Source organism: Durotheca rogersii (genome assembly GCF_024521655.1).
Source record: "Durotheca rogersii strain YMJ 92031201 chromosome Unknown GGS23scaffold_9, whole genome shotgun sequence".
Classification (NCBI taxonomy): domain Eukaryota; kingdom Fungi; phylum Ascomycota; class Sordariomycetes; order Xylariales; family Xylariaceae; genus Durotheca; species Durotheca rogersii.
Window position 1 is genome coordinate 538145 of NW_026251240.1, and position 26477 is coordinate 564621.

At 59.2% G+C, this 26477-nt stretch overlaps 8 protein-coding genes across 8 annotated transcripts; 5 read left to right on the plus strand and 3 right to left on the minus strand.

The window, feature by feature from the left end:
* Positions 1 to 293: 293 nt before the first annotated feature.
* On the plus strand, positions 294 to 3330 carry GGS23DRAFT_596564 (rab-GTPase-TBC domain-containing protein; the record flags this gene model as incomplete). The annotated part of the gene is made up of 3 exons (XM_051518495.1): positions 294 to 1693; positions 1761 to 2889; positions 2959 to 3330. The coding sequence occupies 3 exons, from the start codon at positions 294 to 296 to the stop codon at positions 3328 to 3330; spliced, it is 2901 nt and encodes a 966-aa protein (XP_051372093.1).
* Positions 3331 to 5032: 1702 nt separating this feature from the next.
* GGS23DRAFT_596565 (FAD/NAD(P)-binding domain-containing protein) lies at positions 5033 to 7028 on the minus strand (the record flags this gene model as incomplete). The annotated part of the gene is made up of 2 exons (XM_051518496.1): positions 5033 to 6574; positions 6663 to 7028. 2 exons carry the CDS (start codon positions 7026 to 7028, stop codon positions 5033 to 5035), a joined length of 1908 nt encoding a protein of 635 aa, XP_051372094.1.
* A 424-nt stretch (positions 7029 to 7452) lies between these two features.
* GGS23DRAFT_530712 (nitrilotriacetate monooxygenase component A) lies at positions 7453 to 9574 on the plus strand. Its single transcript, XM_051514732.1, has 4 exons — positions 7453 to 7767; positions 7852 to 8040; positions 8105 to 8352; positions 8443 to 9574. The coding sequence occupies exons 1-4, from the start codon at positions 7681 to 7683 to the stop codon at positions 9389 to 9391; spliced, it is 1473 nt and encodes a 490-aa protein (XP_051372095.1). The 5' UTR covers positions 7453 to 7680; the 3' UTR covers positions 9392 to 9574.
* A 398-nt stretch (positions 9575 to 9972) lies between these two features.
* Positions 9973 to 13083, plus strand: GGS23DRAFT_566694 (Nitrilotriacetate monooxygenase component A/pristinamycin IIA synthase subunit A). The gene is made up of 8 exons (XM_051516286.1): positions 9973 to 10786; positions 10870 to 11010; positions 11099 to 11303; positions 11372 to 11384; positions 11481 to 11540; positions 11645 to 11903; positions 12082 to 12569; positions 12713 to 13083. Exons 1-8 carry the CDS (start codon positions 10711 to 10713, stop codon positions 12935 to 12937), a joined length of 1467 nt encoding a protein of 488 aa, XP_051372096.1. The 5' UTR covers positions 9973 to 10710; the 3' UTR covers positions 12938 to 13083.
* A 627-nt stretch (positions 13084 to 13710) lies between these two features.
* On the minus strand, positions 13711 to 14587 carry GGS23DRAFT_530891 (uncharacterized protein). The gene has a single exon (XM_051514733.1). It carries the CDS (start codon positions 14323 to 14325, stop codon positions 13831 to 13833), a length of 495 nt encoding a protein of 164 aa, XP_051372097.1. The 5' UTR covers positions 14326 to 14587; the 3' UTR covers positions 13711 to 13830.
* A 2827-nt stretch (positions 14588 to 17414) lies between these two features.
* On the plus strand, positions 17415 to 17936 carry GGS23DRAFT_530895 (uncharacterized protein). The gene has a single exon (XM_051514734.1). The coding sequence runs from the start codon at positions 17586 to 17588 to the stop codon at positions 17865 to 17867; it is 282 nt and encodes a 93-aa protein (XP_051372098.1). The 5' UTR covers positions 17415 to 17585; the 3' UTR covers positions 17868 to 17936.
* A 2098-nt stretch (positions 17937 to 20034) lies between these two features.
* Positions 20035 to 20798, plus strand: GGS23DRAFT_566706 (uncharacterized protein). Its single transcript, XM_051516287.1, has one exon. It carries the CDS (start codon positions 20178 to 20180, stop codon positions 20616 to 20618), a length of 441 nt encoding a protein of 146 aa, XP_051372099.1. The 5' UTR covers positions 20035 to 20177; the 3' UTR covers positions 20619 to 20798.
* A 707-nt stretch (positions 20799 to 21505) lies between these two features.
* On the minus strand, positions 21506 to 23803 carry GGS23DRAFT_530902 (uncharacterized protein). Its single transcript, XM_051514735.1, has 2 exons — positions 22489 to 23803; positions 21506 to 22412 (listed from the first exon to the last, which is right to left on the minus strand). The coding sequence occupies exons 1-2, from the start codon at positions 23501 to 23503 to the stop codon at positions 21934 to 21936; spliced, it is 1494 nt and encodes a 497-aa protein (XP_051372100.1). The 5' UTR covers positions 23504 to 23803; the 3' UTR covers positions 21506 to 21933.
* Positions 23804 to 26477: the final 2674 nt, after the last annotated feature.

Below are 26477 nucleotides of genomic sequence, written 5' to 3' on the forward strand. Positions count from 1 at the left end.
TTCCCGCAGCCGAGTGCGAGTGGATCGCGGGCGCGGCCTGAGCCAGCCCCTCCAGGTCCACACACCACTGGCAAGCTGGTCGCCACCCCAGCGTCGGGCATCTTATAATACGGAACGAGGACGGACGAACGAACTCTCGTGTTGGCTTCGTTCCCCGGTCGCGATAACTCGGGCAGCTTCTGCGGTTTCTGGCGTGCGCAGAACAGAGTGCCATCCATCTCGAGAGGACACCTCCCACTAACATCGGACCTATCGCACGCTTGTATTGGTTGCACCCAACCGAGACAACCACCATGTTTGTTGGAGTCGCACCAGGTGCCGCGCCCTACGCACCTCTGGTACCCCGCAAGAAGGCAAGCATCCGACAGAAGAGCAGGTCGGCGTCTCTGGTCCCTTTCAGAGACGATACCAAGCTGGTGGCTTTGCGGTACGACCAAACCGTGCAGGCCGAGCCACCCATCCCCATCCCACCCCCTCGTTCTGCTCGCCGACCACCACCACGTCCCATCTCGTGCAATACCACCCGAAACGCTACTGTCGTCGTCCCCCCTCCTCGCCCCCCTTTTCCGACCGAGCAGCATCCGGCATTAAGGACCATCAGCAGCCCCCGATCGACCGCGGCGCCCGAGAAGCGAGATTCTGGCCATGTGCCGACCCCCTCGAGCACATTTACCATCCAAGAGGACAGCGAGACCGACGACGAAGATCCTTTCACCTACGAGCACGTCCGCAAGATACCTGCCATCCGACCGCTCCGCCTCAGGACCCGTTCGGCGTCGCCCTCTCTTTATCCCTCGCACGAGGGGCGTGTAAGTGAGTCATACAGCAGGGCTAGCGTGCCTGCGAGCTCGCCAGCGCTGTCGGACGGCGAGACCGTCTCCCCCGCATCGCCGACGACGCCGCCCTTCAATTTTCCCAGGCGGTTTGCGAGAAGTTTGAGTCTGCGGTCGAGCTCGTCCCGGACGTCGACATCGAAGATGCGGCGGTTGCGCAAGAAGCTAGCAGCAAATGACGGAGAACCGTGCGTCACTGACGGCCACCCTGGCCATCCAGTCAGCGACCAGAACAGGGACCAGGGCGGGTCTGCGCCTAAAGGGCCTAACCTAAGCAGCAGCAGCAGCAGCAGCAGCAGGTTTTCGCCAGCGCCCTCAGACCCCCGTGGCTCTCCAATTATCTCGACCGCCATCCCCACTGATAGCTTGTTGGATGATGACTTTATGACCCAGCTGTCCTTCTCCAAGCGCGGCAGTCTCATTTTCGGCGCTAAGTCCCCGCGCAGATTCAACAAGAACGTGACAATCATGGCCGATGCGGGCAGCAGCTCGGCTTCGGAACCGCACAGAAATCCTCGTTCCTTTCCCTTGGTTCCCACCGCCGTCCAGTCCCGCCAAGACGAAGGCGGCGTCGGCACCCCTATCGCGACCGACGCGAGCGCCAAGGAATCCTCCAAAGTCCCCGATACGCGCGACGACGCCAAAAACGACGCCTCGACAACCGTGCCCTCGAGTTCTCGCCGATTGCCTAGCGTGCGGGTCATATCTGCTGAGGCGGAGAGGGAGTCTCAAAAGGTGAGGTCGCTCTATGAATCCGGGGAAGGTCTCAGTTTCGAGGAGGCTGCAGGACACTCATCGCTCGGTGAGCGTCCTCGATCCACAGCAGAACACCCGTCAGAAGAGAAGAACGAGAACGACGCGTACGGTTTCCTTATCTCTCCGACCTCTCTCCCTTCTAACGATGCTAACCAGCGACACCCCTTATAGGTTAAGCGAGTATGGACGCCCTACACAGATCTCGGTTTCTACTTCGTCGCTACTAGATAAGGGCTCGCGGCGCGGATACGAATTGGCAGGAGGCATCGAGGATTGGGAGGGAGTCGACGGCGAAGATGTCGATCGCTACGGTTTCATTTCGCGCCAACAGCGACCGGCCTCACAGCAACGGCCAGGCTCGCCACGACCGACCACACCAGACGAATCTGCTGGGCCCCCTCAGTTCTCCCCCCGCAAGCAGCGGAACGTTCTGGTACGCAAGGAGACGCCGTCTCTCTCGTTGAAGCTTAAGCGTGGTCCGCGTAGGAGGATGTCGGCCCGCTCTCTGAATACCCAGACCTCGGGATTGTCGACGGCATCGCGCCGATCCACTCGTTCCGCTATCCGCCAAGCCGCAAACTTGCTGCCGCACAATAGGGATAGGAGATTAATTGACGAGGCCGGGGACATCCTCGCCTTGCAGCCAGGCCTGTCGAATGTCGACGACGATGAGCCGACGGAGAGGAAAATGGCTGAGTCGAAACGAAAAGAGATCGCGCGCTCGGAAAAGTGGCGTAGGATGGCCAGAGTAATAAAGCATGGTCCGGACGGCCAAGGTATGCAGTTCGACTTTGACCTTAAGCACCCCAAGCTGGTCAAGCGGACGTGGAAAGGCATCCCCGATTGCTGGCGATCAGCGGCCTGGTATTCCTTCCTTACCACCAGCGCCAAAGCCAGCGAGAACCCGTTCGTTCCCGACGACCAGCTCAAGGTCGACTTCCACCGACTGCTCCAGCAGCCGTCCCCGGACGACGGCCAGATCGACCTGGACGTGCCAAGGACCATCAACCAGCACATCATGTTCCGTAGACGGTACCGCGGCGGCCAGCGGTTGCTCTTTCGAGTGCTGCATGCCTTGTCGCTCTACTTTCCGGACACGAGATATGTCCAAGGCATGGCTCCCTTAGCGGCGACCCTCCTCAGCTACTACGACGAAGAGACGTGCTTCGTAATGCTCGTTCGGCTATGGAAGCACCGCGGTCTCAATCGGATGTACCAGTCCGGATTCGAGGAGCTGATCAGTGCCCTGAAAGACTTTGAGCAACAATGGTTGGACGACAAGGACGTTGCTCAGAAGCTTGTAGGTTTTCCCACCGGGACGGGGAGGCTTCCCGACCCGAGCCATACCCTAGATACTAACGCCGAATAGACGGAGCTCTGCATCGACCCAACCGCGTACGCTACGAAGTGGTACCTCACACTCTTCAACTTGTCGATCCCCTTCCCCGTCCAGCTTCGCGTGTGGGACATCTTCCTCCTGCTGGGTTCCTCGCCCGACCTCGGCGGCGGTTCTGCCTCGAGCCAGGGCGACTCGGCGGAGCAGCCCTCATCCAAGGGACTCGAAATTCTCCACGCCACTAGCCTCGCTATCATCGACGCGCTCCGAGACTCGTTATTGGATTCCGACTTTGAGAATGCGATGAAATCCCTGACATCCTGGGTCCCTATTAAGGACGACCAGGGGTTCATGGACCTGGTGGAATTGGAATACAGACGACACCAAGGCAAGCAGAAGTCTTAGGAGGCCGGGCAGCCTCTCTGACGTCCAACCTGATGGGCGGTTCGAAGTCTTATACATCTTCCTCTAGTTCACATAAGGATGGATGGGGCAATCGGCTACGATGCTGGCTAGAGTCGGTCATACCCACTGGTCAGACTGACATACCCACTGGTCAGACTGACATACCCCCCCCCCCCCCCTTCGGGCGCTCTCACTTGATCTTTTTATTTTTTCATACCCCCGACACCAACATCGCTCAGGTCACGACAATGGCCTGGTTAATCATCAATTTCTCTTTTGTGTCTCAGGAGCGCTGGTGTTTGTCCATGCTGGGTGAGCTAGGCGAGCTACGAGGCGCAAGCATGGCACGCATGGATTGATGGAACGGTTCGCATTATACCCCTACGGATGCAAAGGATGGCTATTATGAGCAGAGAAGGACGGATTCGTTATCGAAGCCGGTAATCGCGGGTGGAGAGTTGCTCAAGTGATAAATACACATCATTCCCTAATGATAAAACCCAAACACAATCGTGACCAGCCAATACGGTCTTACTACTGATTGTACCTAATTACCACTAGTTTATTGTTTTCGCCTGTCCGTCTCCTCCCCCTTCTCGCTCTTCGTCGGATGCCTAGGCCCTCTGTACCGGCGCAGCCCTCACCCTCTATTAGAGCCTTATGAGACTACATGTACTTGGCGAGAGGAAAAGGGGAGGGACAATAGAAAAGTTACTTTGCGCATCGCGCCTCACGTAGTCGGCCCCGGCCTCGCGAATAGATACTCCTACCCGCGACGTGTTCTCAGACGACGACCCGAGGCGGGACCAAAAAAAACGCCACCGCTGCTAAGAGGAAGCAGAAGAAGAAAACAAGCTGGTGGCGCCAGCTTCCTGCGAGACACACGGGTTCCTTTCTTTTTTTTGCGCGAGTATGACGGCTGCGGGGTATTCGTGTACGTCAACGACAGCGCGGCTTTTTCTATCTTTCTTTTTTGCTCTCTTCTCTTCTCCCTCCCTTCTTTCTTGAAAAGAAAACAAGGGGGCGTTGCAAGGTTGGCTGCCCCCAACACCACCTCGCCTCCGTCCCTCTACCCCAAACGAGCGAGCGGCTGCGCAGCTAGTCTCGCGGGCCGGGCCGCTGCCGCTCGGGGCCTGGCTTAGGCGGGCGGGCTACGTTAGCGCGTGTCTCTCTCTCTCTCGCTCGCTCGTACGATAGTGGGCCGGGGGCCGGGGGCCGGGGGGGGAAGAAGAAGGCAGTGGTGCTTAGGGTCTGAAGAGGGCTCGGGTTTGGCTCGAGCCGTTTTCTGCGCCCGAGTGAAGCTGCTGCGGCTGGTGTCTCTTTCGGATGCGCCAGGACGGGCCGCCCCTGCTGGGGAGAGAATAACATGTCGCCGGGCATGCAGGTGGACATGTGGCGCTCGCACGGATATCCAGTACCCGACGGTGATGCCCTCGCATTGACGAGTACCTATCAACTATCCCAGGCACAATGTATCTGACACGAAATTTGGCTGGTTTGTCCAGTCTGCCTGAAGCCTTCTCTCTCTCCTCGCTACCTCCTTCTGTTATCTCGCCCGACCAGAATCCAAAATGCCCCCCCCCCCCTTCCGTCCTTTCGCATACAAACATCTCTCATAGCAGTTTATTAGAGCCGAAAATTCCGAAAAGTAAGGAGAACAGGGGAGGGAAGAAACGACTATCGTGGAGTTGTCGATCCCACTTCACGGCAGATCCCACCAGCTCTCGTGGATGTCGCGCAGGTCGATGGTCGCCGGGTCGCGGATGTACGGCGTGATGTCGACGTTCGGGTCCTGCTCCTTCCTGGTGCCGCCGAGGCCGAAGTACCAGGCGAAGCGGTTGCCGGTGCCGGGGAGGTACTCGTACTCCCAGTCCTCCCAGCGGGGGTCGCGGTAGATGATGGTGAGCTGGGTGGAGCTGCCGGGCCAGAGGCCGTGGATGCGGCTGCCGGGGCGGCCGCTGTTGTACCAGGAGCTGCAGTTCTCGGACAGGACAGTGGTGCGGAAGAAGGCGTCGGCGTACTGGACGAAGTCGTCGGCCGCCCGCCGCGACGGCTGCAGCGACCGGATCCCCTCGCGCCCCAGCTTGCGTAGCAGCTTCGCGAAGAAGGCCACCTGCACCTCCACGCTGTGCGGCACCGTCCCCGACCGCCCCGACCCGTGCGGCCCGTGGATGAACCCCAGGTTCGGGAACCCCGGCGTCGCCACCCCCAGGTACGTGTACGGGAACCCGTACTCGCCGCCCTGCCGCCACAGCTGCGTGAGGTCCTTGCCGCCCGCCCAGATGCTGAAGGGCGGCACCATGTCGACGTTAGCCCCCGTCGCGCAGAAGACCGCGTCGACCTCGCGGTGCCGGCCGTCGGCCGTCTCGATCCCCGTCTCGGTGAACCGCCGGATCGGCGTCTGCACGTAGTCGACGTTGTCCTCGGTGAGGGCCTCGAAGTAGCCGGGCCCCGGCGTGAGCCGCCGGCAGTGCGGCGAGAAGTCGGGGATGACGGACGCGGCGAGCTCCGGCTTCTTGGCCAGGCGCTTCTCGACGATCTTGATGAACTCCTGGCGGGACTTCTCGTTCAGCTCCGAGCCCTTGAGCCAGCTCGAGAACCCCCTCCAGTACTTGGACTCGGCGACCTTCCGGTACTTGACGTACTCGTTGGGATCCTTGAAGGACTCCTGGAGCTCGGCCGATATCGGGATGGGCGTGATGGCGGTCTCGTCGCCCGCGAACGAGGCCGCCACCCAGGTCTTGTTCCGGGCGTAGTGGTCGAGCCGCTGGACGCGCGCCTGCAGGTTGGCGACCAGCTGGATGCCGCTCGCCCCGTTGCCGATCACGGCGACGCGCTTCCCGGTGGGGTCGAAGTTGGGGTCCCAGTTGGAGGCGTGCCGGAGGAGCCCCTTGAAGTCCCGCAGCCCCGGGTAGTCGGGCAGCTTCCAGGCGTTGAAGCGCCCGATGGCGGTGAGCACGTAGTCGGCCTCGTGGACGAACGTCTCCCCGGTGCTGAGGTTGCGCACCTTCACGTCCCACACGGACCTCTCGTCGTCCCACCTGAGCTCCTCGACCTTGTGCGAGAGCTTCAGGTACTGGTACACGTCGTACTTCTTGGCCAGCCCTTCCCAGTAGGCCCTTATCTCGTGACCCTGCGCGAACTGCTCCGACCAGTTGACGTTCGGCGCAAAGCTGGACTGGTAGACGTGTGCCGGGACGTCGCACCGGACCCCCGGATAGATGTTCTCGAACCAGGTCCCGCCCTGGACACGAGAGTTAGCAGGAACTCCCCCTCGAGCTCTCGATTATGTTGCCGGCATCGTCGCCGATGCCGCCATCGGACAAACTTACAACACCGGCGTTCTTCTCAAATATGGTCAGTTTAATACCCGGAACCTTAGGCGGGAGCAGTATGCCGGCGAGGACACCGGAGAGGCCGGCGCCAACGACGACGACCCTCAACTCTCTCGGCTCATCGGTATAACGCTTCTCTAGCGAGATGCTTGGTAAGGGGTAGCTATCGTACTCGGGCTCCTCGAGAAGCGACTTGGCCGCCTCTGCTGCATTTTGGACTACCGGCACTTGGACGCCATTCGCTGGCCTGTCGTCTACTTTTCCTTGGCCCGATGACGAGGGCGGTGCCGGTCCCGTCCCGTTCAGCGTCCCATTTGTCTTCCCGCTATCCCCATTAGTTTCTTTTGAGGTTTCCGCCGCCATCGTGGCAGTGTAGTAGAAACTGTATACACGACGGCGTATAGTAGGGGAGAGAAGAAGAAGAAAAAAAAGACGTAGGAGGCTTAGTCGATGCAACCGTCGGGCCACGTCGTCGCAAGTCGTATACGTAGCCGATCGCGAACTCCCCCTCCGACTTATAGGTCTCGGGCTCGGGCTGCCGTCTAAGTCTTTTATCATTCGACTAATGGCGCGCTACCCGCCTATCACGTCTTCCGCCAGCGAAGCACGCAACATCCCCCGCCTCTGCTCCTCCGCAATAGGACGCGCTGTAACATCCGTATCGCGGCTAACATGGCCGCTAGCCCAGCTGCCACCCTCACACCGAGGCAATACGCACTCTCCCTCGATACGAGCCTGCCGACGTAGGAGCGGGCGTGGGTGGTATCGTGGCGGCCGGTTCCGTCTGCACACTAGTTCCCCGAATACTAATATCTCCTGTTACTTACTTATACGACGGCGGCCCGGTTGGCTGGTTATATTCTCCCGTTTCTCTGTCTTTTTATTCCTTGAGCAGCCCATATTAGATAAGTCTACCCGCGAATTAGTCCTCACCTAGTGGTATACCAAGAGATAGGCGCCTGTAGCACCACGCGAAGAGAAGGCAAGGGGAAAGAAGGAGCAGAAGCACTACACGATGGCCCAGCCGGAGGAGAAGAAGCGCATCTTCTTAAATGCGTTTGACATGTCTACCGTTGGCCACCTCTCGCCGGGCCAATGGAAGGTGAGAATCATATCTTGTTATCTCGTCCTTCATACCAAGTTGTCAGAACTAATGATATCGTTGTTACTAACATGATGCTGTTAGAATCCTGTCGATAAATCGGCAACGAAACGGAACCTCGAGTATTGGATCGAGCTGGCCAAGCTGCTTGATAAGGGAGGCTTCAATGCCCTATTTCTCGCAGATACGTACGGTGGTTACGATACCTACGAGGGAAGCCTGGACAACTGCATCAGGCGGGCGGCGCAATGGCCCATGACGGACCCAACTATCGTAGGTTAAATTTGCGTCTGCGCCTACGTTGACGAACCTGAAATGACGAACGTTTGGGCAACAGCCGATCGCAGCGATGGCGGCCGTGACGAAGAACCTCTCCTTTGCCATCACCGCGTCAACTTCGTTCGAGCCGCCTTTCCTCCTGGCGAAGCGCTTTTCCACCTTGGACCACTTCACCGGCGGTCGGTTTGGCTGGAACATCGTCACGTCCTGGAAGAAGGCGGCCTTCAAGGCGATCGGGCTGGAAAACCCCATCGAGCACGACGAGCGGTACCGCCAAGCTGACGAGTATCTGAGAGTCCTGTATAAGTATGTTGTTGCCTCACCAAGCCGAGCTTGGCCAGGTCGCGGTCGTGAATGAGGTGAGGCTTACCATGACGCGTATTATAACGCACACAGGCTCTGGGAGGGATCGTGGGCGGACGACGCCATATCGCCGGATCCCGAGAACGACGTGTATGCGGACCCGGACAAGATCCGCACGATCAACCACAAGGGAAAGTACTTCACGCTCAACTCGCGACACATCGTCGACCCGTCCCCGCAGCGGACGCCGTTCCTGTTCCAAGCGGGGACCTCGACGGCGGGGCAGGAGTTTGCGGCGACGCACGCCGAGGCCATCTTCGTGTCGTCGCACTCGCCGGTGATCCTGCGGCCCAAGGTGACGCGGATCCGGGAGCTGGCGGCGGCGCAGGGGCGGGACCCGCAGTCGCTCAAGTTCTTCGCGACGTACACGCCGGTGCTCGGGCGGACGGACGAGGAGGCGCGGGAGAAGTACAAGGAGCTGCAGAAGTACGCGTCGGTGGTGGGGGGGCTGGTGCTGGTCAGCGGGTGGACGGGGATCGACCTGTCGCGGATCCCGATCGACCAGGAGCTCAGCGCGGCGGACTCGCTGGAGGCGCACAAGGTGCGCAGCATGCTGGACGCGTTCACGGCGACGAGCGAGGACATCCCGCGGTGGACGCCGCGGGTGGTGGCGCAGAAGGCGGCCATCGGCGGGCTCGGGCGCGTCGGCGTAGGCAGCCCGCAGACGGTGGCGGACGACATGGAGCGCTGGATCCGCGACGGCGACCTCGACGGCTTCAACATCGGCTACGTCACCACGCCCGGCACGTTCGAGGACGTGGTCGAGCTGCTCATCCCCGAGCTCCGCCGCCGCGGCCTGTACCCGGACCAGCCGGCCGAGGGCGAGAAGCTCACCGCGCGCGAGCGCATCTACGGCAAGGGCCAGAAGGGCCTGCGCGACGACCACACGGGCTCCCAGTACAGGTACGACCGGTACCAGGAGGACCCGCCGTACCAGGAAGAGAAGAAGGAGGAGGTGGCCGTCGAGAAGGACGGGAACTAGGGAGGCCTTGGTTAGGGTACGGCGACACACAAAGCTACCTGCGTCTGTCACCATGTGTACCTCTCCCTGTCTGTCGTCTCATTGTATATCTTTCCCCCCTCTCTCTCTCGGCAGTGTGGATTGTCTGCATACGGCTCGCAATGTGATAATACCTATAGTTACCTATATTTTATGGGGTCTTGTTACTAGCACCGATGCGACGTCTTTTAGAGATCCCCTCCCCATGGGCGTACTCCCAACGCCCCATCACCGGCAGTATGTGGTGTGATTGTACAAGTCACGGTCCGCGTAGGAAATAATAGACCTAGCCATAAGTGTAGGTGGATAGGTGCATGACCGGCACTCTTACCATCACCATCTGTGGACGACGGTGTAGCCAATAGATAGGTACGTCTATCCAGCCCGCACGAAAAACACGTAAAAATGAACCAGAAACGAACGAGAAGAGGTCGATCTCTGCGAGACTAGAGAGCGAGACAGGCGCGGCAGAGGGGTGAAGAAAGGGGGGTGGAATGGGAGGTGAGGGGTGGAGAGATAACCGCTGGCTAACGAGATGACGTCTTACCCTTTCCCGCTTTCGAAATCTCACCCTCCTCCCTCCTCTTCTCTGTCTCTCCACCCCTCCGGCCGGCCCATCTCTGTGGGCGATCAAGCGCGAGAAGCCGGGCCGCGGCGTGGAGGAGGAGGAGGAGGAGGAGGACGAAGGTCGAGGGCCACGCGTCTTGCAAGACCCCGCGCCGCGGTCGCCATGGCGTGATCGAGGTACTCGCGTTGCGTGATCGCTGGCGCTACGCTCACCACGACGTTTTCGCCATAGGCCCACGGCATCTCGACACAGCCGCGCCGGCCGTCGGGGCGGGAGAACAGATGACGAATGGTGGGGAGCCGAGGAGGAGGGGAGTTCAGGTAGGTAGAGCAGAGGTAGGTAGGTAGGTACCCGGGGGGGAAACTATACATGGCGCTGCCGTCCCGCCGCCGAAGCTCGCTGCCGCAGACAGCCGCCATTTGTACTTGTGCGCGACAGCTGGAAGTAGGCCGGGCTAGGTACCCACGGCCGGCCAGGTACTTTACAGAGGTGGGCAGTGAGTTATCTGCCCACAGCGTACCTACAGCATAATACACTATCGGATAGGCCCGTCCAACAGCTCACGGGCCGAGCTGGTCGGATACAGACATATCTACCCTAGGCGTAGAGACGGGCGAATTGATATCTGGCCCAAGACAGCTCAGAGAGGCTTCTTCTTACCTGATATACCTAAGCCAGTAAGACACACGCAGAGAAACACAGACACACAGACCGGCAGAGGCAAGCGACCAAGATGAGTGCAGACGCCGAGACCTCAGCGCCGAAGAAGGCCAAGAAGAGCCTCGTGCTCAACGCCTTCGTGATGATGTGTGAGTCCGCCGGCCGACAACGTCAGAGAGCCTCCCGCCCCCCGGTCCGCTGACAACCCCCCCTTCGCTCTGTGACACCGCAGGCAGCGGCCACCAGTCCCCCGGCTTATGGCGGCACCCGGACGACGAGTCGTGGCGCTTCAACGACGTCTCGCACTGGGTCGAGCTGGCCAAGCTGCTCGAGGCGGCCAAATTCCACGGCATCTTCGTCGCCGACGTCCTCGGTGCGCTGTCCTTCCCCCCCCCCCTATTTGCTTTCGGTCCGCCCCTTAGGCATGTCCGCGTCCGGCTCGCTGACCCGGCGCGAGACAGGAGGCTACGACGTCTACACGGGCTCGCTCGACCCGGCCAAGATCTCCGGCGCCCAGTGGCCCGTCAACGAGCCGCTCTCCGTCGTCGCCGCCATGGCCGCCGCCACCGAGAGCATCGGCTTCGGCGTCACCGCCTCGACCACCTACGAGCAGCCCTACCACTTCGCGCGGCGCCTGTCGACCGTCGACCACTTGACCAAAGGACGGTGCGTCGCCGGCAGCCCCGCGTACCGGACGCATCGTGCACGTCGCTAACCGCGCCCCGCATCCCTAGGCTAGGTTGGAATGTCAGTCCGGCGCCCCCCGGCCGCTGCGCGATGCCCTTCCGTCGCGCACGCACCTACCTATGTGAACCGCCCCAGCTAAGCCACCGTCTTACCTAGATCGTGACCGGCTACCTGGACTCGGCCGCGAGGAACCTGGGCTTCGCGGAGCAACCCAAGGTGAGGCCCGGACGTCCCCGTCTCTCTCTCGCCCGCGACCTCCCGACCCCCCGTGTCGTACCTGGGTATTCTAACGGGGACCACCCACCCTCTTCGGTTGACAGCACGACGACCGCTACGCGCAGGCCGAGGAGTACCTCCAGGTCATCTACAAGCTCCTCGAGTCGTCCTGGCGCGACGACGCCGTGAAGCTGGACCGCAAGGCCGGCGTCTACACCCAGCCCGACCTCGTGCGGCCCATCAACCACCGCGGGAAGTACTTCACCGTGCCCGGCCCGCACATCTGCCAGCCGAGCCCCCAGAGGACCCCGCTAATCCTCCAGGCCGGCACGTCCCGCGCCGGGAAGCAGTTTGCCGCTCAGCGTGAGTTATTACGAGTTATCCACCCACCCAATTCTTTTTTTTTGAGCTCTTCGCCCAATTCCCTCTCATGGGCCGTCTCGCCAGCGAGGCTTTCCTTCATCGCCGCCCCGAGCGCTAAGCATTAACACACTTACTAACCCCTGAGCGGATGGCCCTCCCCCCCCCCCGAAAAAATAAGACGCCGAGGCCATCTTCGTATCCGCGCACGCGCCACAAGTCTGCGCGCGGAACATCGCGGAGGTGCGGGAGCTGGCGCGGACGCAGTTCGGGCGGGACCCGGCGCACATCAAGGTGCTGGCGCTGGTGACGGCGGTGCTGGGGCGGACGGAGGCGGAGGCGCGCGCGAAGCTGGCCGACTACCGGCGGTACGCGTCGGGCGAGGGCGCGCTGGCGCTGTTCGGCGGCTGGACCGGCATCGACCTGAGCCGCTACGGCGACGACGAGGAGCTGCGCCACGTCGAGAGCAACGCCGTGCGGTCGACCGTCGAGGGCTTCGCCCGCTTCGCCCCCGCCGTCGCCGCCGCCGGCGCCAAGTGGACCAAGCACACCATCGCCGAGCACGTCAGCATCGGCGGCAACGGCCCCCTCTTCGTCGGCACCCCCGCCCAGGTCGCCGACGCGCTCGAGGCCTGGGTCGACGAGGCGGACGTCGACGGGTTCAACTTTGTAAGCCGCCCCCTCCCCCTTTTTTTTTCCCTTCCCTCTCTCTCTCTCCCCGAATTCCGACGCCTCGACGCCAAAGCACATCCCACGTACGCGCCTTTCTCACACGCCGTCCTCTCACCCACCTTTATATATACATCATCTAGGCCTACGCGCTCTTCCCGCAGTCCTTCCGCGACATCGCCGAGCTGCTGGTGCCCGAGCTGCGCCGCCGCGGCCTCTTCTGGGACGACTACGCCGTGCCCGGCGGCACGTACCGCGAGAACTTCTACCGGAAGCCCGGGCAGACGGGCCCCCTCGACGAGCACGTCGCCGCGGCCTACCGCTGGAGGGCCGGCGTGCCCGCCGACCAGCACGTCATTCGGGATTGACTTGGTTCGTCGGTCGGTCGGTCGGTCTCTGAGAGGAAGGGTTGGGGGAGGGCGAGGGCGAGGGCGAGGGGGAAGGGGGGCGCGGAACCCCGAGACTATGTAGGATAGCAGGCAGGCAGGCAAATTCAAACGCTCCCCGATCCCCCCAAGAGGTAACTTGTCTCTATCTAAGCGGGGTTGGATTGATTTACTCCTTGATGATCGGCCGTGGTTTCGAAGCACGTATTTCCACGGCGGCCGTAGAAAATCGGGACTTTCATACGAGGCTTCCCCTTTAACCCCCTTTGTTCGGTCAGAATGCGTGTGACTGACGACTGTCTTCGAAAGCGAGGGGACAGAAGGACAATGGCAGCAATATAGGCATCACCTATGACCTATACGTGATCTAGACACCACATTCTCCAACTGAATGGCAATGGCTCTCTGCACCTCGACTTGCGCTAGCTAGCACTAATCGGCGGATTGCATCTACGCACCTCTACAGCCTACCTAGACTCGCCCTATGCCTCCCGATCCGTATCGAAGGATACGTATCCCCGCACGGACAACTAGAAAAGGAGGTTTCAAGGAGGACACATCTACGTGCTACCTGTACCTGTATCGTAGGGAGGGAGCCTACGACGATGCAGCGACGACGAGGATGGCGCGGATGATATGATCGCAGGACACGCCAGCCATCCTTGTCCTCTCCCTCCTTCACTTCTTGAACCACGGCACCGTAGGCCGACGGCAGGATACGAGAAATATGCCTGGCTCGATCACGCACGCGGGCGGGCAGTCTCGCACCAGGCAGCGAGATCTCCGCAGCAGGAGTAGCAGCACGGGGCCCGGCCCGTGGAGATAAGGGCATCGCAGGTATAAATATAGGTATATACGTGCGGACGCCAGCGTTGTTACGCTGCATTGCGCGAGCGAAACCCTGATTTCGTGCCTCTCCCTCTAGTAGCTCCCCTTCTAGACGAAGGAAGGAAGGATTTAATTTTTTCCTTATCTTTTCTTCTTCTTCTTCCTCTTCTTCTCTCTCTCTCTCTTTTATTTTCTTTTCGTTCTTCCCTTGGCGGAAGGGAACCCCGGGACGGTGGTTTCGAGAGCGCGCACCGCGATTGCGAAATGCTTACCTGCCTACAAGCGTACCTCCTATGCGCCACGCCACGCCACACGAGGGGGAAGGATGGGCCGGCAGCAGCAGAAGCAGGAGGAGGAGGAGGAAGAGGAGTAGACGGGTTTGCAGTAGTGGTGGTGGTGCTGGTGGGGAGGCTCGTTCTGCGTGCCACGATCGGTAGGAATCCCATCCCTACCAGTTGCAGGCCAGCCCCGGGCGCGCGAGGCCACGTCGGTTGGTGGTAGATCGTCCAGGAAGCCGATCCCCACGGCGCAGCAGCAAGCATAACAGCAGCAGCAGAAACAGTGGCAGCGGACTAATGGTGGTCCCACTCCCGTAGGAATTCGGCTGTCCCTGTCCTGTCCCGTCCTGTCCTGTCCTTTTTCAATTTTCTTTTCCTCTTCTGTCCTTCTCCCGTCTCTCGTCCTGTCTACTCTCGGCTTCCTTCGCGCCGGGAGAATACGGAAAGGGGAGGGCGGACAAGGCCGAAGGGAAGGGAATGAAAACATGTGCCCACCCGCCCGTCTCGGAGGGGGAAGGGGGGGCGGTCTTCCCAGGCGGTCTACGAAAGAAGGCCGCTCTGCGGCCGCGGGTCATCTTTCTCCTCTTCCCCCCCTCTCGCGGCCTCTGCTTTCTCTGCTTCTTCTCCTCCTCTGAGCTCGGCGTCTCAACCCACTTCGGCGGCCGCCCGCTCTGCAGCCACCGCGCCCGTTGTCCTACATCGTACATGCGCGCTAGGGGAAGCACCCCCCCTTCTCCCTCCCTAACCCCGCCAGGATAGAGAGAGAGCAAAGGGGGGAGGCAGGGAGCTTAGTCCGTAGGCATGGCATGGCGTTGGCGGCATGTACGCAGATTGTAATACACGGGAGCAGCCGGCATGATGATAGCGGAGGATGCAGTAAGATGGACCGTCAGATGGTAACGAGAAGGCAATGTCTCTCCGCATCCAGTAGTCTTTAGCGAGCGCCGTCGCGACCCCGTTGTTATTGTTGTTGTTATTGTTCTTTCTCCCCTCTCCCTCTCCTCCCCCCCCCCAGTCGAGCGATCGCGCCAACAACTCGGACTAGACAGGGTAGGCGAGGCGTCCTCGCTCGCGCCACCGTTCTGCCTTGGGCATTTCCCCCCCTTTTCCATTTCTTTTCCCCCTTCCCCCCGAAAGAAAAGGGAAAAAAAGCCACCCAAACTCCCCGATGCGTGCTCGTGAAAATATAGGCTAGGTAGCTATATCCCAACCAAAACGGGCGGGACAAAAAAATAACCGTGGCGGATGCCCGAAAAGGGGGAGAATCGAGAGCACCACGTCGTATTGCTCCTCGTCCCCGTTCTGCTTCCGGCACCCGCGCTCCTCTCGCTCCCCCCTTGTCTCCCGAGAGGAGAGACGCGAAGGGGACGAGAGAGGGCGAGAGATGACGATCTGCCTCTGTCCGGGGGGGCGCGGACGGGGACGAGGGGAGGAGACTCGCGACGTCGGCTCTGGCGCTGGATCTCTCCTGCAGGCCAAGTTCAGGCCGGGCTCTGCGCCAGCGCCGTCTATTATTGTCCTTCTCTCTCGCGCTCTCTCATTCCCTCTCGCACGCGCACGGTGGCAGCCGGCAGCAGAATGAAATGAGCGCCGGCGTGGCGAGACGTGGCGTATGAACCAGACGTTTGTGCGCCTGCGTACGCAGGCAGGTCCGTAGGTCTATAGGCATTGTTGGGATGCGCGTACGTGCCCACTACCAAGACAGCTTGAACTACGGCTCGAGACGCGCCGCTCGGCTGAGCCTCATCTCGTGTCTGGGCGGTTGAGAAGGGCAGGGTAGATATGTAGTGGGACGCCGAACGCAGATACCTTCCCTCCCCTTTCTGGCTCTCGCATGCTCTCGCGTACGGTGAGGTGCCTCTAAGGACACCCTCTGGTTCCCGACGTGCACACCGTCCACCACCGCCATCATCATCGCCGTCCTGCACCTCCCAGACGACGACGACGGCTAACCGGCGCCGAGCCTTTTTTGGGGGGTTTTTTTTTTTTGCGCGCAGCCCCCGATCCAACCCAGCTCAACTTCAGCAGCTCTCCGCGCGCGCGCTTGTCTACATAGAGTAGTGGGTGAGTAAGCCATCGACGCCACCTACGACGCGCCGGAAACGACCGAATTGGAGGGGATTGGGGAGGAGGGGACGCAGGCCGGGGTTAGGGCGGGCCAGAAGAAGAGCGAAGACACAGCGTCGTATTCGTGCCATGTACGTTGTGTTTCAAACATATTGATCCGATTAAGCGGCACTCGCGCGGAAAATACCCAGAGGGAGAGGGAGGGAGGCCGGGGGGGTGGATGGTGGGTGAGAAAAAAAAAAGGAAAGGAAAGAGAAAAAGGAAACAAAACAAAACAAAGACACAGGAGATACCCACGCGCGCAGGTGCATGTGCATCGCAGACGCAGACGCAGATACGCACGCACGTAGGCATAACCACATACACGGGAGAGACAGCCAGCGACGGAGAGAGAGGGAGGACGCAGTACCGGGGAGACAGGTAAGTAGTTGGTAGGTTGGCCGGCTTAGATTCTTGGATTCTTAGTATGCAGGTAGAGGAAGGGGGGGGGGGGGGGGGAGAGATGAGGATTAGCATGACCTCGGCCCTCTCTCTCGCTCTCAATTCTGCCTCTCACCCTCCGCGTTCTGCCTCCTCTCGACTCTCGTCGCGCGTCTGCCCCGCCGTATCTACCTCCCCTCCCCTCCCCTCTCCCTGCCGGCCGGCCGCGCGCTCGAGCGGGTAGGGTCGCCGGCGAATCGAGAACGCGCGCGGATTGGAGGGGATAGGGGGGGCTGCAGCTATGTAGGTAGGCATGTGTATGCAGTCAGCGTCTCATGCCGGCCGCAGGCCTCGCAGCGTAGCAATCTCGTACTGTTGGGGAGAAGGGCCAGAGGGAGAGGAAGGGGGAGGGGCCGACGCTTGCGCGGTTTAGACGTAAACATCCCTCTCGCTCTCTCTTGGCGTGTCTTTCTCTTGGTTCTTCGCTCTTCCAGCGTGTACGTGGACGCGTGCGCGCGAGTATGTGTGAGTGGAGGTACGGATGTGTGTGTGTGTGTGTGTGTGTGTGTGTGTGTGTGTGAGAGAGGGGGGAGAGAACAGCAGGGCAGGAGAGGGAAGAGGAGGGGGGAGGGACGGGGAAGCGACGAAAGGGCCACGGCATTGCCGCATAAGAAAACAAGAGTGGCGGGTGCATCGACACTCGGGTCGCCGAAGCGGCCGCATCGCGGCCGGGTTTCCCTCGGCCAAGGAATGGCGAGGTAGAAAAGGGGGTGAGAGAGACATGGAGAGAGAGAGTGTGTGTGAGAGAGAGCGCTGAACCAAACCGAACCGGCTGTTTTTCTTCGCGTTCCGATGCTGGACGAGCCGGGCCAAGTTATGGCCAACGATAGTAGAAGAGAACGGCAGAGGCAGGAAGGTAGAAAGAGAAAGATGGAGGACGGAGACGAGAAAGGAGGAAAATACGGTTATTTCGGCTGTTTTTTCTTTTCCCTTGTTACCGCTGTTACATAAGTAGGCAGGTCGGTCGGTACCTAGATATGCAGGTATATTATGTACGGTTAGGGCCCTTGGTGACGCTGGCAAGGATAGCGATGCTCTCGTTTTCCTGGGCCCGTCTTTGCCAGCAAGTGCTGAGTGCCCCTGACGACGATCGTCTCTCTTGCTCTCTCGCTCCCACCCTGTGCGGGCGTGCGTCTCCCTCGTTCTCTCTTCCTCTCTACACCGGCAACCATGGCTTCTCGAACGACCGAAAGGGGAAATGCCACCCGTTCTGCTGGCCCGTAGTCCGGCCGGGAGCCCGCCTACGTAGTAGTAAGTAGGTAGGGAAACGACAGTTAATACTTACTTTCGTAGTCGGCGTCCGTTGGGATGACTGAGGAGGGGGGGGGGGGGGGGGTGTTGTGGGCATGGCACGCGACTTGGCATTGTACAGGGGGAGGGGAGGGAACAGGCGAAGGCTATAAATAAATGAGACTTATGTATATGTTTGTAAGTGCGTAGGCACTAAAGCACGAAGGCAGAGACACGGGGCGAGAGGGCACGGAAGTACGAGGAAGTAAGGGAGGGAGAGAAAGCGGCAGACAGAGGGCGAGAGACGGGTGGGTGGAGGTATGTAGGTAAGTAGGGTAAATATGCAGGCATGTAGAAGCATGTAAGAAGAGAGGTGACCGATTCTGGTTCGAAGGAGTTAGGCGTGCGCTCAAAAGGGGATCGGATCTGCGACGGCTTCCTGAATACCCGTGTCGTCATGTCATGCCATGTCCAGCCGCTACTGCGAGTCATCATGCGTCTGTCCAATGTCGACGATGTGGTGGTAGTGGTATTTCCAGTCTGGTTGCGGTAGCGGCTATATTGGGAGGGATCGTTGCATTAGCAGAAGCGCCGCCCAACGTCGCAGACGATCAGAAACAACTCGCGTGCTCTGGAACGAGGTCTGCGAGGCCATCTCTTTCTTCTCGCTCTCTGTCTGTCTCTCTGTATGTCTGTGTCTCTCTCCCTCTGCAGGCAAGTCTCACTCACCTAAACCCCGGTCCCCGTTCCCGCCCCCGTCCCCCGTCCCCGTCCCCATCCCTTGTTCCCTATTCGTATCCCTGAGCTATGTATGTATACCTATGTGTATGTATTTGAAATAGGTATGTAAGAGGTAGCAGACATGCAGAGGTAGGTAGGTAGTAGATGCGTGTGCGCGTACGTACGCGCGTACATACACACGCTACCCACCCCCCCTCTCCGTCCGTGTGTCCACCATGCCGTCGCCAGGGGGCCAAGGTAAGGAGCCTTAGCGAGCGGCTCGAGAATCTCACCCCAATCCCGTTCGGTGGAATGGACACTTCCCCGTATGGCTGGATGTGGGGGGCAGCAAGCTCGGCACTGCGCCCACGGTGTGTCCGATTCTAGTGCGATCCATGTGCTCACCCCTGCTTTGCCCCTAAGCGGAAACAACACCGCCGGCCGTGGCCATCGAGGAGGCAGACGTCTTGAAGCCATCGAAGCTTGTTTCTAGGCATCCGCCGCGACAGCGCCCAAAAGGGATGCCTCGTCAGGGTTATCCCGGCACGAATCTGGTCCCCTTCGAGCACGCCAGATGCCTCGCGTTTCCGAGTTCTCGGTTGGCGAGATACCTAATTACCCCTTACTTCCCAAATCGGCGTACCCCCCCCTCCCTCTACTCATATAGTCCAGCCATGTACGCATGCGTGCCTTAGAGCTTACTGCTGCCTACCCACCTATGATGCGAGAGAGCCCGCGACTTTCCTCGACCGTATACAGCAGCGCGTATTAGCCTTACGGACTAATAATAGTAGACGTCCGGGGGGGGGGTGGCGATCGGGCTGACTGATAGGCTGACCGGCTCGCTGAATTCCTTCCTGGGGATGAGAGAACGCCGTCGGCGGGGAACAAGCGAAGATCTAACCCGATCTTGGGCACGACCGATCCATCCTCGTAAAACGGAACCCCCCCGTTTTCTCCCCTAGCTCCCTCCCCCTCCCCTCCTCTCCTATATACGACCCTACCTGCGTCGTTCGCCGTTACATAACCGTTTTGGGATGAGGTGCGATGTTATGAAGAGGAGGTAGAAGGGCGAGGAAAACAGAAAGAGAGAGCGAGAGATCGGGTTTATCCCCCCACTACCTCCCTAGCTCCTGTTCTGCTTCCAGTCTCTTCTCCCCTTCACACCTACACATATCTTCCTCATTCCCCCGAGGTTCGGAGACCAAAAGGGGACGAGGGAAACGAGAGAGAACTCGTCGAGTGTCGTCGTCTCCAGCGGCTGGGGCGCGTGTGGGCGCGAATCAGTGCGCAACAAATTCATGTCAGCCGTCTGGCGCGCGGGTAAATTGCCAGCCAGTTTAGAAGCCTCCCGGTCTTCGTTCTTCCTGGTCCCTTCTATCTTACCCTCCCTCCCCTCCCCCCCTTATTGTGCAGCCAGCCGGCTCTCCCCCTCGACCCCCTCCCCCCTCCCCCCTCCTCTGTGCTCCCCCGACGACCTGATTATCCAGCCGCCAGCGCGTGGGCGCCCGGAGGGTCGGGCAATACACCGCAGGGTGCCTAACCTCGGCGAGCAGTAGCTACCTATCTAGGTAGGTAAGGTGGTAGGCTGATCGCGGTTGGTTCCCGTGGTCGTGGATATGCTCGCTCTGGTTCTCCTTTTTCTGCCATCGCTGCTACGTCGGCGACGCGCAGGTGCCTCCCTACCTAGATCTCCGTATGGCCTGGGTCAGGCCGTGGCGTCTTCTTTCCTTCTCGTAGCCTACCGCATCTGCTTGTCCCATTCTCCGGCCGCCGCGGCCCAAGTCGGTCAGTCCCTCGAGCAGATGGCGTGCCATCCCCCAAAGACCTTCTTCCTCTGGTTCTCCTGCTCCTTTCCCCGACCGATCAACCGAGCCCCGAGCGATCTGATTTCCGCACGCGCGTGGAGGCGGCGACGATGGTCGTTGTCGCCGACGTGCAACTCGAAGCGAAGGGGTTCGTTCTACCTAGACCTCCCGTCTCGTGCCCGCCGTTACCCACCCTTCCCTCTGTCTGCCTTCCTGCCGTGCAACACACACGGCGCGCCCTATAATAAGTAATTGCACATCTTTCTCTCCCTCCTCCGCCTCCCCTCCCCTCCCCTCCCCTATCATCCCGAAGGCGCTTGCGATCCGCGCCGTAAATCAGATTTTGTTATTTGCTTTCTCTCTTTTCCTTCTCCCCCTTCTCGGTCCCGCTGTTGTATCTCCTTCCCGCCCAAGCCCCTCCCCCTGTTCACCCTCCCGTTCCCCTTGTACGTGGCACGGGATGGGCGGCTCGAACAAATGATTAAATGCCCGATTAACGTGGCCGAGAGACGGCGATGACCAATCGCGTTGTTGTCAAATAACGACGCCGACGCGAGTAAAGGAAAGAAAACAAATGGAGGATTTTGGAGAAGAGGGTGGTGGACCAGCCGATCATGACGCGGCTATGTAACACTTTGGGTATTCTCGTGCGGAAAGCTCTTGATGTCCATCGAGTCCACGTATGTCTCGAAGGAAGCCGTTTCCTACACATAGGAATTCCGCACGGGTGAATGTGTTATGGGACAGAGATGATGGTAGATGAGTTCGTCGTCGGACTGACGCTAACCGTGCTTCTTATGAAGCCGCATTGTATTTATACACCACATGTCTAGTAACCCCTCCTCCCGTCCCCAGCCTCGGGATGCCTATCCTCGCTCGCTCACTCTCTCCCTCAATTCGACTCCCTCTCCCCTTTTTTCACATGTTTTCTATTGTATTGTACATGCTCATGCATACCATACTGCCCAAACGACGAAATAACTTGCACCCAGAAACTCCAGGTCCTCTTTTCCCAGCCCGTTTCTCCGCACCATAGAATGCTTTAAACCCCGTAGTGTCCCCGATGTATGCATGTGGTTTTTTTTTGATACAAATGCTTATTAGTTACAGCAAAATTGGGATAACTGGTCGTCAGAACCAGACCAAGCCACCCTGGACTGTGTGGTAAACAGTTCGTGTGTGTATGTGTGTGGGTGAATGTGAATGTGTATGCGTCGAGAATTAGCGTGTCGGCCTTGGCTTTTACGCCTTGTGCCTGCGATCGCCTCGTCTAGTCCAAGGTTTTGAGGGGGGTAAGGGGGGGGGGGAGAATGTGGAAAAGATGAATTCTGTCGATAGTTAAATTGACAGAGGCAAATGCTGAAAATGACCTCGTTGCTCCGAGCACAAGGGAAAATAAAACAAAAAGATCCCCGAAAGCAAAGACGAAATGGCAGACGAAAAGAGGAACGGATCGGCGCGAAAATGAATAGAGATCGTTTCGAATACTTTAGCAGGATGCATGTGTTAATATCCGGTCTCGAGAGGCTGAAACACCAGCGGACGCCATTCACGTATAACTGCGCCCTTAATCATTTTCTCGTCCAGGGCCCAGGGGACCCGGGGCAGATCCTGGCCCCGAAGTCCCTCCACGCGACCTTTCATCCGATGCCACCGGCGAATTTCGTCGCTCGCTCTCGCCCCGCTGCGGCCTCATCTCTGACGCGTACCGCGGCGATGGTTGATCGGATAATAGGGATGAAACCGAATGGGCCGCGCTCCTAGATTGCTGTGATGATTCAGCTACTGCCGTCTCTCTCGACGCGCCGAGGCTGGGTGAGAGCCTAGGATGCGGAACAAATCCCTCAGTTCGGCCGCGCCCCATGGACCGGTAGGACGAGATGTCGCTTCCCTGTCGCGAATGACCTCGTCGGCGGCCAGGCGGCGGGTTTGGCAACGTCGACGGTCCGCCGTGTTGCCCGAGAGGTGGAGATCTGAAGCGCGTTTGAGTCGGCGGAGGTGCTGGTTGCTGGGGACCGGTCGCTTTTCGTTTCTTCGGCGAGTCCACTAATTCTCGAGAGGCAACATTAGCCGAACAGATTTTTTCTCATCTCTTACTTGCTGGTTTTGGATTTGGACAAACCAGAAGGCGTTCCTGGCTGGTTAGAGCCTCCCTGCGTAGATGGTGGTTGCCAATGGTGGAAGTAGATCGAGGGCGACTGTGTATCCTGTTGCGGCGCCGCAGCCTGCTGCTGTGCCAGTGCGTGCCCTGGATGAGCGATGCCGGACGGGCCGGCAGCTCCTTCGCCGGTGCTTATTCTAGGGAGGGCAGAACCGGCCAACGGCCTCCCCACGGCGCTGCCTACGCCCATCGTGTGCGCGCGTGGCCGCGCTGGAGAGCCCGGCCCCTGATAGGAGACGAAGCTGGGCTGGGAGCCGGCTCCGGCGCCCGGCGTCGAAGGAACGCCTACTGAGCCGCCGTACTGCTGTCCCCCATACTGCTGGGACTCCCTTCGGCTCTCCGGCGACAGCGCCCCTTGAGCGGGCATGATCTGTGCCGGATGTGCTTGTTGCGGTGCTAGATATTGCTGGGCCAGTTCGACGGCGACCTGCGAAAGTGTTCCACCACCCATCCCAGCGAAAACTATGGGCACCATCGCCGGTGGTATGCCCCTGTCTAACGACGTTCTGAGCATCTCAAACTCGAGCTTCCTCTGCTCCAGACGCAGCGATTCCTGCCGTGTTTTCTCCTCTTCCTGCCTCCTCTTCTCCTCCTCAGCCTTGGCCACCAGCCAGTTTCTCATCGAGTCTTCCGAACCCGGATGCTGAGGCGGCCCAGGCAACGCACCGAGAGCCTGGCCTAGCTGAGGAGGCGCTGGTGCTCCCTGGGAATGCAGAGACGGCCCCGGGGCTGCCGGGTGAGGAGGGCCCGGAGCCGGCGGCGGCGGTTGAGTTAGCGTCATGGCTGCCGGGAGAGGCAGGCCACGGTGAGGTGCGGACATGGGCTTGGTAGATGGACTCTGCTTCTGGGGAAGAGTAGCAAGTGATTTCTGGTACGAGTCCTGAACAGTCAGGGGGGGCGAGGATCGAGGCGGCGTCGGTAGGTCATGGACAGGCCGGTACCCGTGATGAACTGGCTGGTTGGCTGTGAGCATCATCTCGAAAGTGGGCGTGAAGAGGGATTAGGCGGTGGCATGGGGACGCATGCTAGAGAATGACAAATAGAGAAGAAGGCGGCAGAGTGGGAGGGTGTAGGTGAGGGCGAGAAGGTGGTGAACAACCTTTGCATATGAAAGCTGGAGAGGACGGCCAGCTTAGTAGAAATGGGACAGGATGAAATCGGGGCTTATGGTACTTTTGGATCCCAAAGCCCAGCCTCATTTGAAGATCGGTGTTAGACGCATGGGTGGTAGTCTAAAAGGATGGACGGGGGGGGGGGGGTTGAGTCGTGGTGGTGGAGGAGGAGGAGGAGGAGGAGGGAGTGGTGGTGGTTTGTTGCGTAGTATTTTAGGCGTTGCAACTGGACGCACGCCGACACAGCAGCAGCCGAAGGACCCCGGACGCTTGGGAGGATCGATGCCCAAAGTAGCTCTAAGTCTCGGGAAGAACACAGTAGACTAGATCTTGGAACGGGACGGTAGTGTGAGCTGGTGAACAGATTCTGCCACTCGAGGCCGATTTAGGTAATGCCCGAAGCGGAAAGTAAAGATTGTTGCTGCGTGTGGAGAAAGCGAGGGCCTGGCTTATCTTGAGAAGTAATGCGTACGGAGGTGTCTGGCTCGAAAGATTCCACGCATGAAGAACGGGAGAAACGCACGCAGAAGGTTGACGTAGCTATAGCGAGAGAGAGCGAGAAAGAGCGAGAGAGAGCAGAAAGAAGAGGAGGGAGAGGAAGAGAGAGAAGCCAAGGGGAATCTTAGCGTAGATAAACTAGATAAAATGGCCTCCTAGCTTGATTTTATCCAAGCGGTAGACTAGAGCCGCTCAAAACAAGAGGCGAGAGGAGCACACGCTGTCAAAGGAGGCGTCGTCTCGACAAGCTAGAAAGCGGCTTTTTCACACGAATGTAAGTAAGTGGCTAGCGTTGCTAATGGGAAGAAGGACAGGAAACCGAGGCGGGAGACGAAGCTGTCGAATGGCGAGCTCTATAGTCAGAGAGAAGAGAGCTGGGCTACGCAAGGGTTTGTTAGTTTCGAAGTCGAAGCAGAAGAGCGAGTGGCTGAAGTGTCGATAAGCCGTGCCGGGGGGGGGAGAGGGGAGAGGGGAGGGGAAGCTTTCTTTCCACGCCACTAGACGGGCAAGGCTGATGGGGAGCTGTTTAGTACCAGATCAGTACAGATCCAACCGGGCCTGTCCTTGCTCTCTCCCTCCCTTCCCTCTCTTTTTTTCTTTCTCTCTTTTTCTTTTCTCTCTCTATCTCCCAGGGTTGAAGAGCCCTGAATGCCACGGGAGGACAGGGTTTCCCGTCCGACCTTGGGATGGCGTGTTTATAGGGCTAGTCTGGCTTTTCTCCCTCCCCCCCTCCTCTCTCCGCCGCAGGTCCCCTTTTCTAGCACTAGTCAACAAGAGAACAATCCGCTCTACTCCGTTTCGAGGACTCGTCTGGAAGGAAGCACAGGCCGGGGTGGTCGACTTACCATGCAGGGTCGATCCCTCGACGTCGGAAAAAGAATGTGAAGGGGGATGCAAGAGTGACGAGCGAATCAGCGAGGTGAGTGGGGGGGTGAAAGTATTAGCGAAGCGGCTATCTAGCGTGTTCTACGAAGGTAGCGTAGTGTGTAGGTAGGAGTGTAGAGTGTAACTTGGGCCTAGGGAGGGAAGAGAGGCGGATGGATGGGATGGATGGATCGGGGATGGATTTGGGGTGGAGTTCTGAGGAGGGAAGAAGACATCAACGTTAGGGCGCATACCTACATTGCATAATAGGTAGCTACCTACATACGGAGGTAGTACCGACCATACATATGTACCTTGTCTGCCTTGGGTACATACCTCCTTACTCATAGAGAATATAACCCCCTCTTGGCAGGACGGGCACATATGCAGGTAGGGATATATATGTACCTACGCAGGCAGATGCGTATATGAGGTAGGTAATAGTGAGGCACTCGCTCGTTCCCTCACACTCGCACTCCCACGGCATCCTCCCTAGCACACGGAAAGGTACGTATAAGACGAAAACAGGTCATTACGGCGCCAAGTACATACATGCCGGGACAGAGCGAGAGAATATATGAGAGACAGACAGACCGACACAGTCCGGTGTAAAACGTGTCAGAGGAGTTCCAGGCCTGGGGCAGGGAGCGGCACAGGAAAGAAAGAAATCCTCGCGAACAAATCTAGAACGCTGCCGGGGGGGGAGTGGCCCCTCCCCTCTCTTCGTAGGTGCATATTATTTTAGTCCGTAGCACGACGAGGAACTGGCGACCTACATAGGCAAGTTGACACGCGGATGCGTCCTAATACGCTGCGTGGCAGTACTCTAGGCGGGATATGCACCAGGCGGGGCGCGCATGCGTGCAAGGTTCAAGGCCGCCTTTCTTCCTCAATGTTGCTGAGCAGGCCTGGCTAGGTACGTACCTATTCTCAGCTAACCTCCTCACGCGGAGCCTTGACCTAGCCGGCCTACCTAGGTACTGCCCCGGTATACGTGCGTCTGCTAGCCCGTCGAGCGGATAGACCGACCGCCGGGAGGCACTGGTATGCAGGTATGCAGGTATGCATGCATGTATGTATGTGTGTATATAATGTATGTACGTACTAATGGATGTATGCACGTACATCAAACACACCCAGCGCCGAACTTGGTCCCAAACTAGGAAATCAGCGGCACCGTCAGCAGCTGAAAAAGTGGAGTTGCCTGTCCCAAGTACACATTAGGTCGTGCTGTGGTCAAGCTTCTAACATGCTCCTCTCCTATCCATACCTACCTCATTATTCATACGGGCATCCACCCCGTGCCTACATCCATCCACCCACACACATGCATCTTCGTGTGCCCGGTGTCCGTGTTCGATTTGTGAGCACGCCCCACAGCGGTCTGCCTCGTCCGTGTACTCTGTATATGTATCTACGTATGTACCTACGTCCTCTGCTTCTCGAGGTTGGAATGCCAAGCCTGGTAAGGTAGAC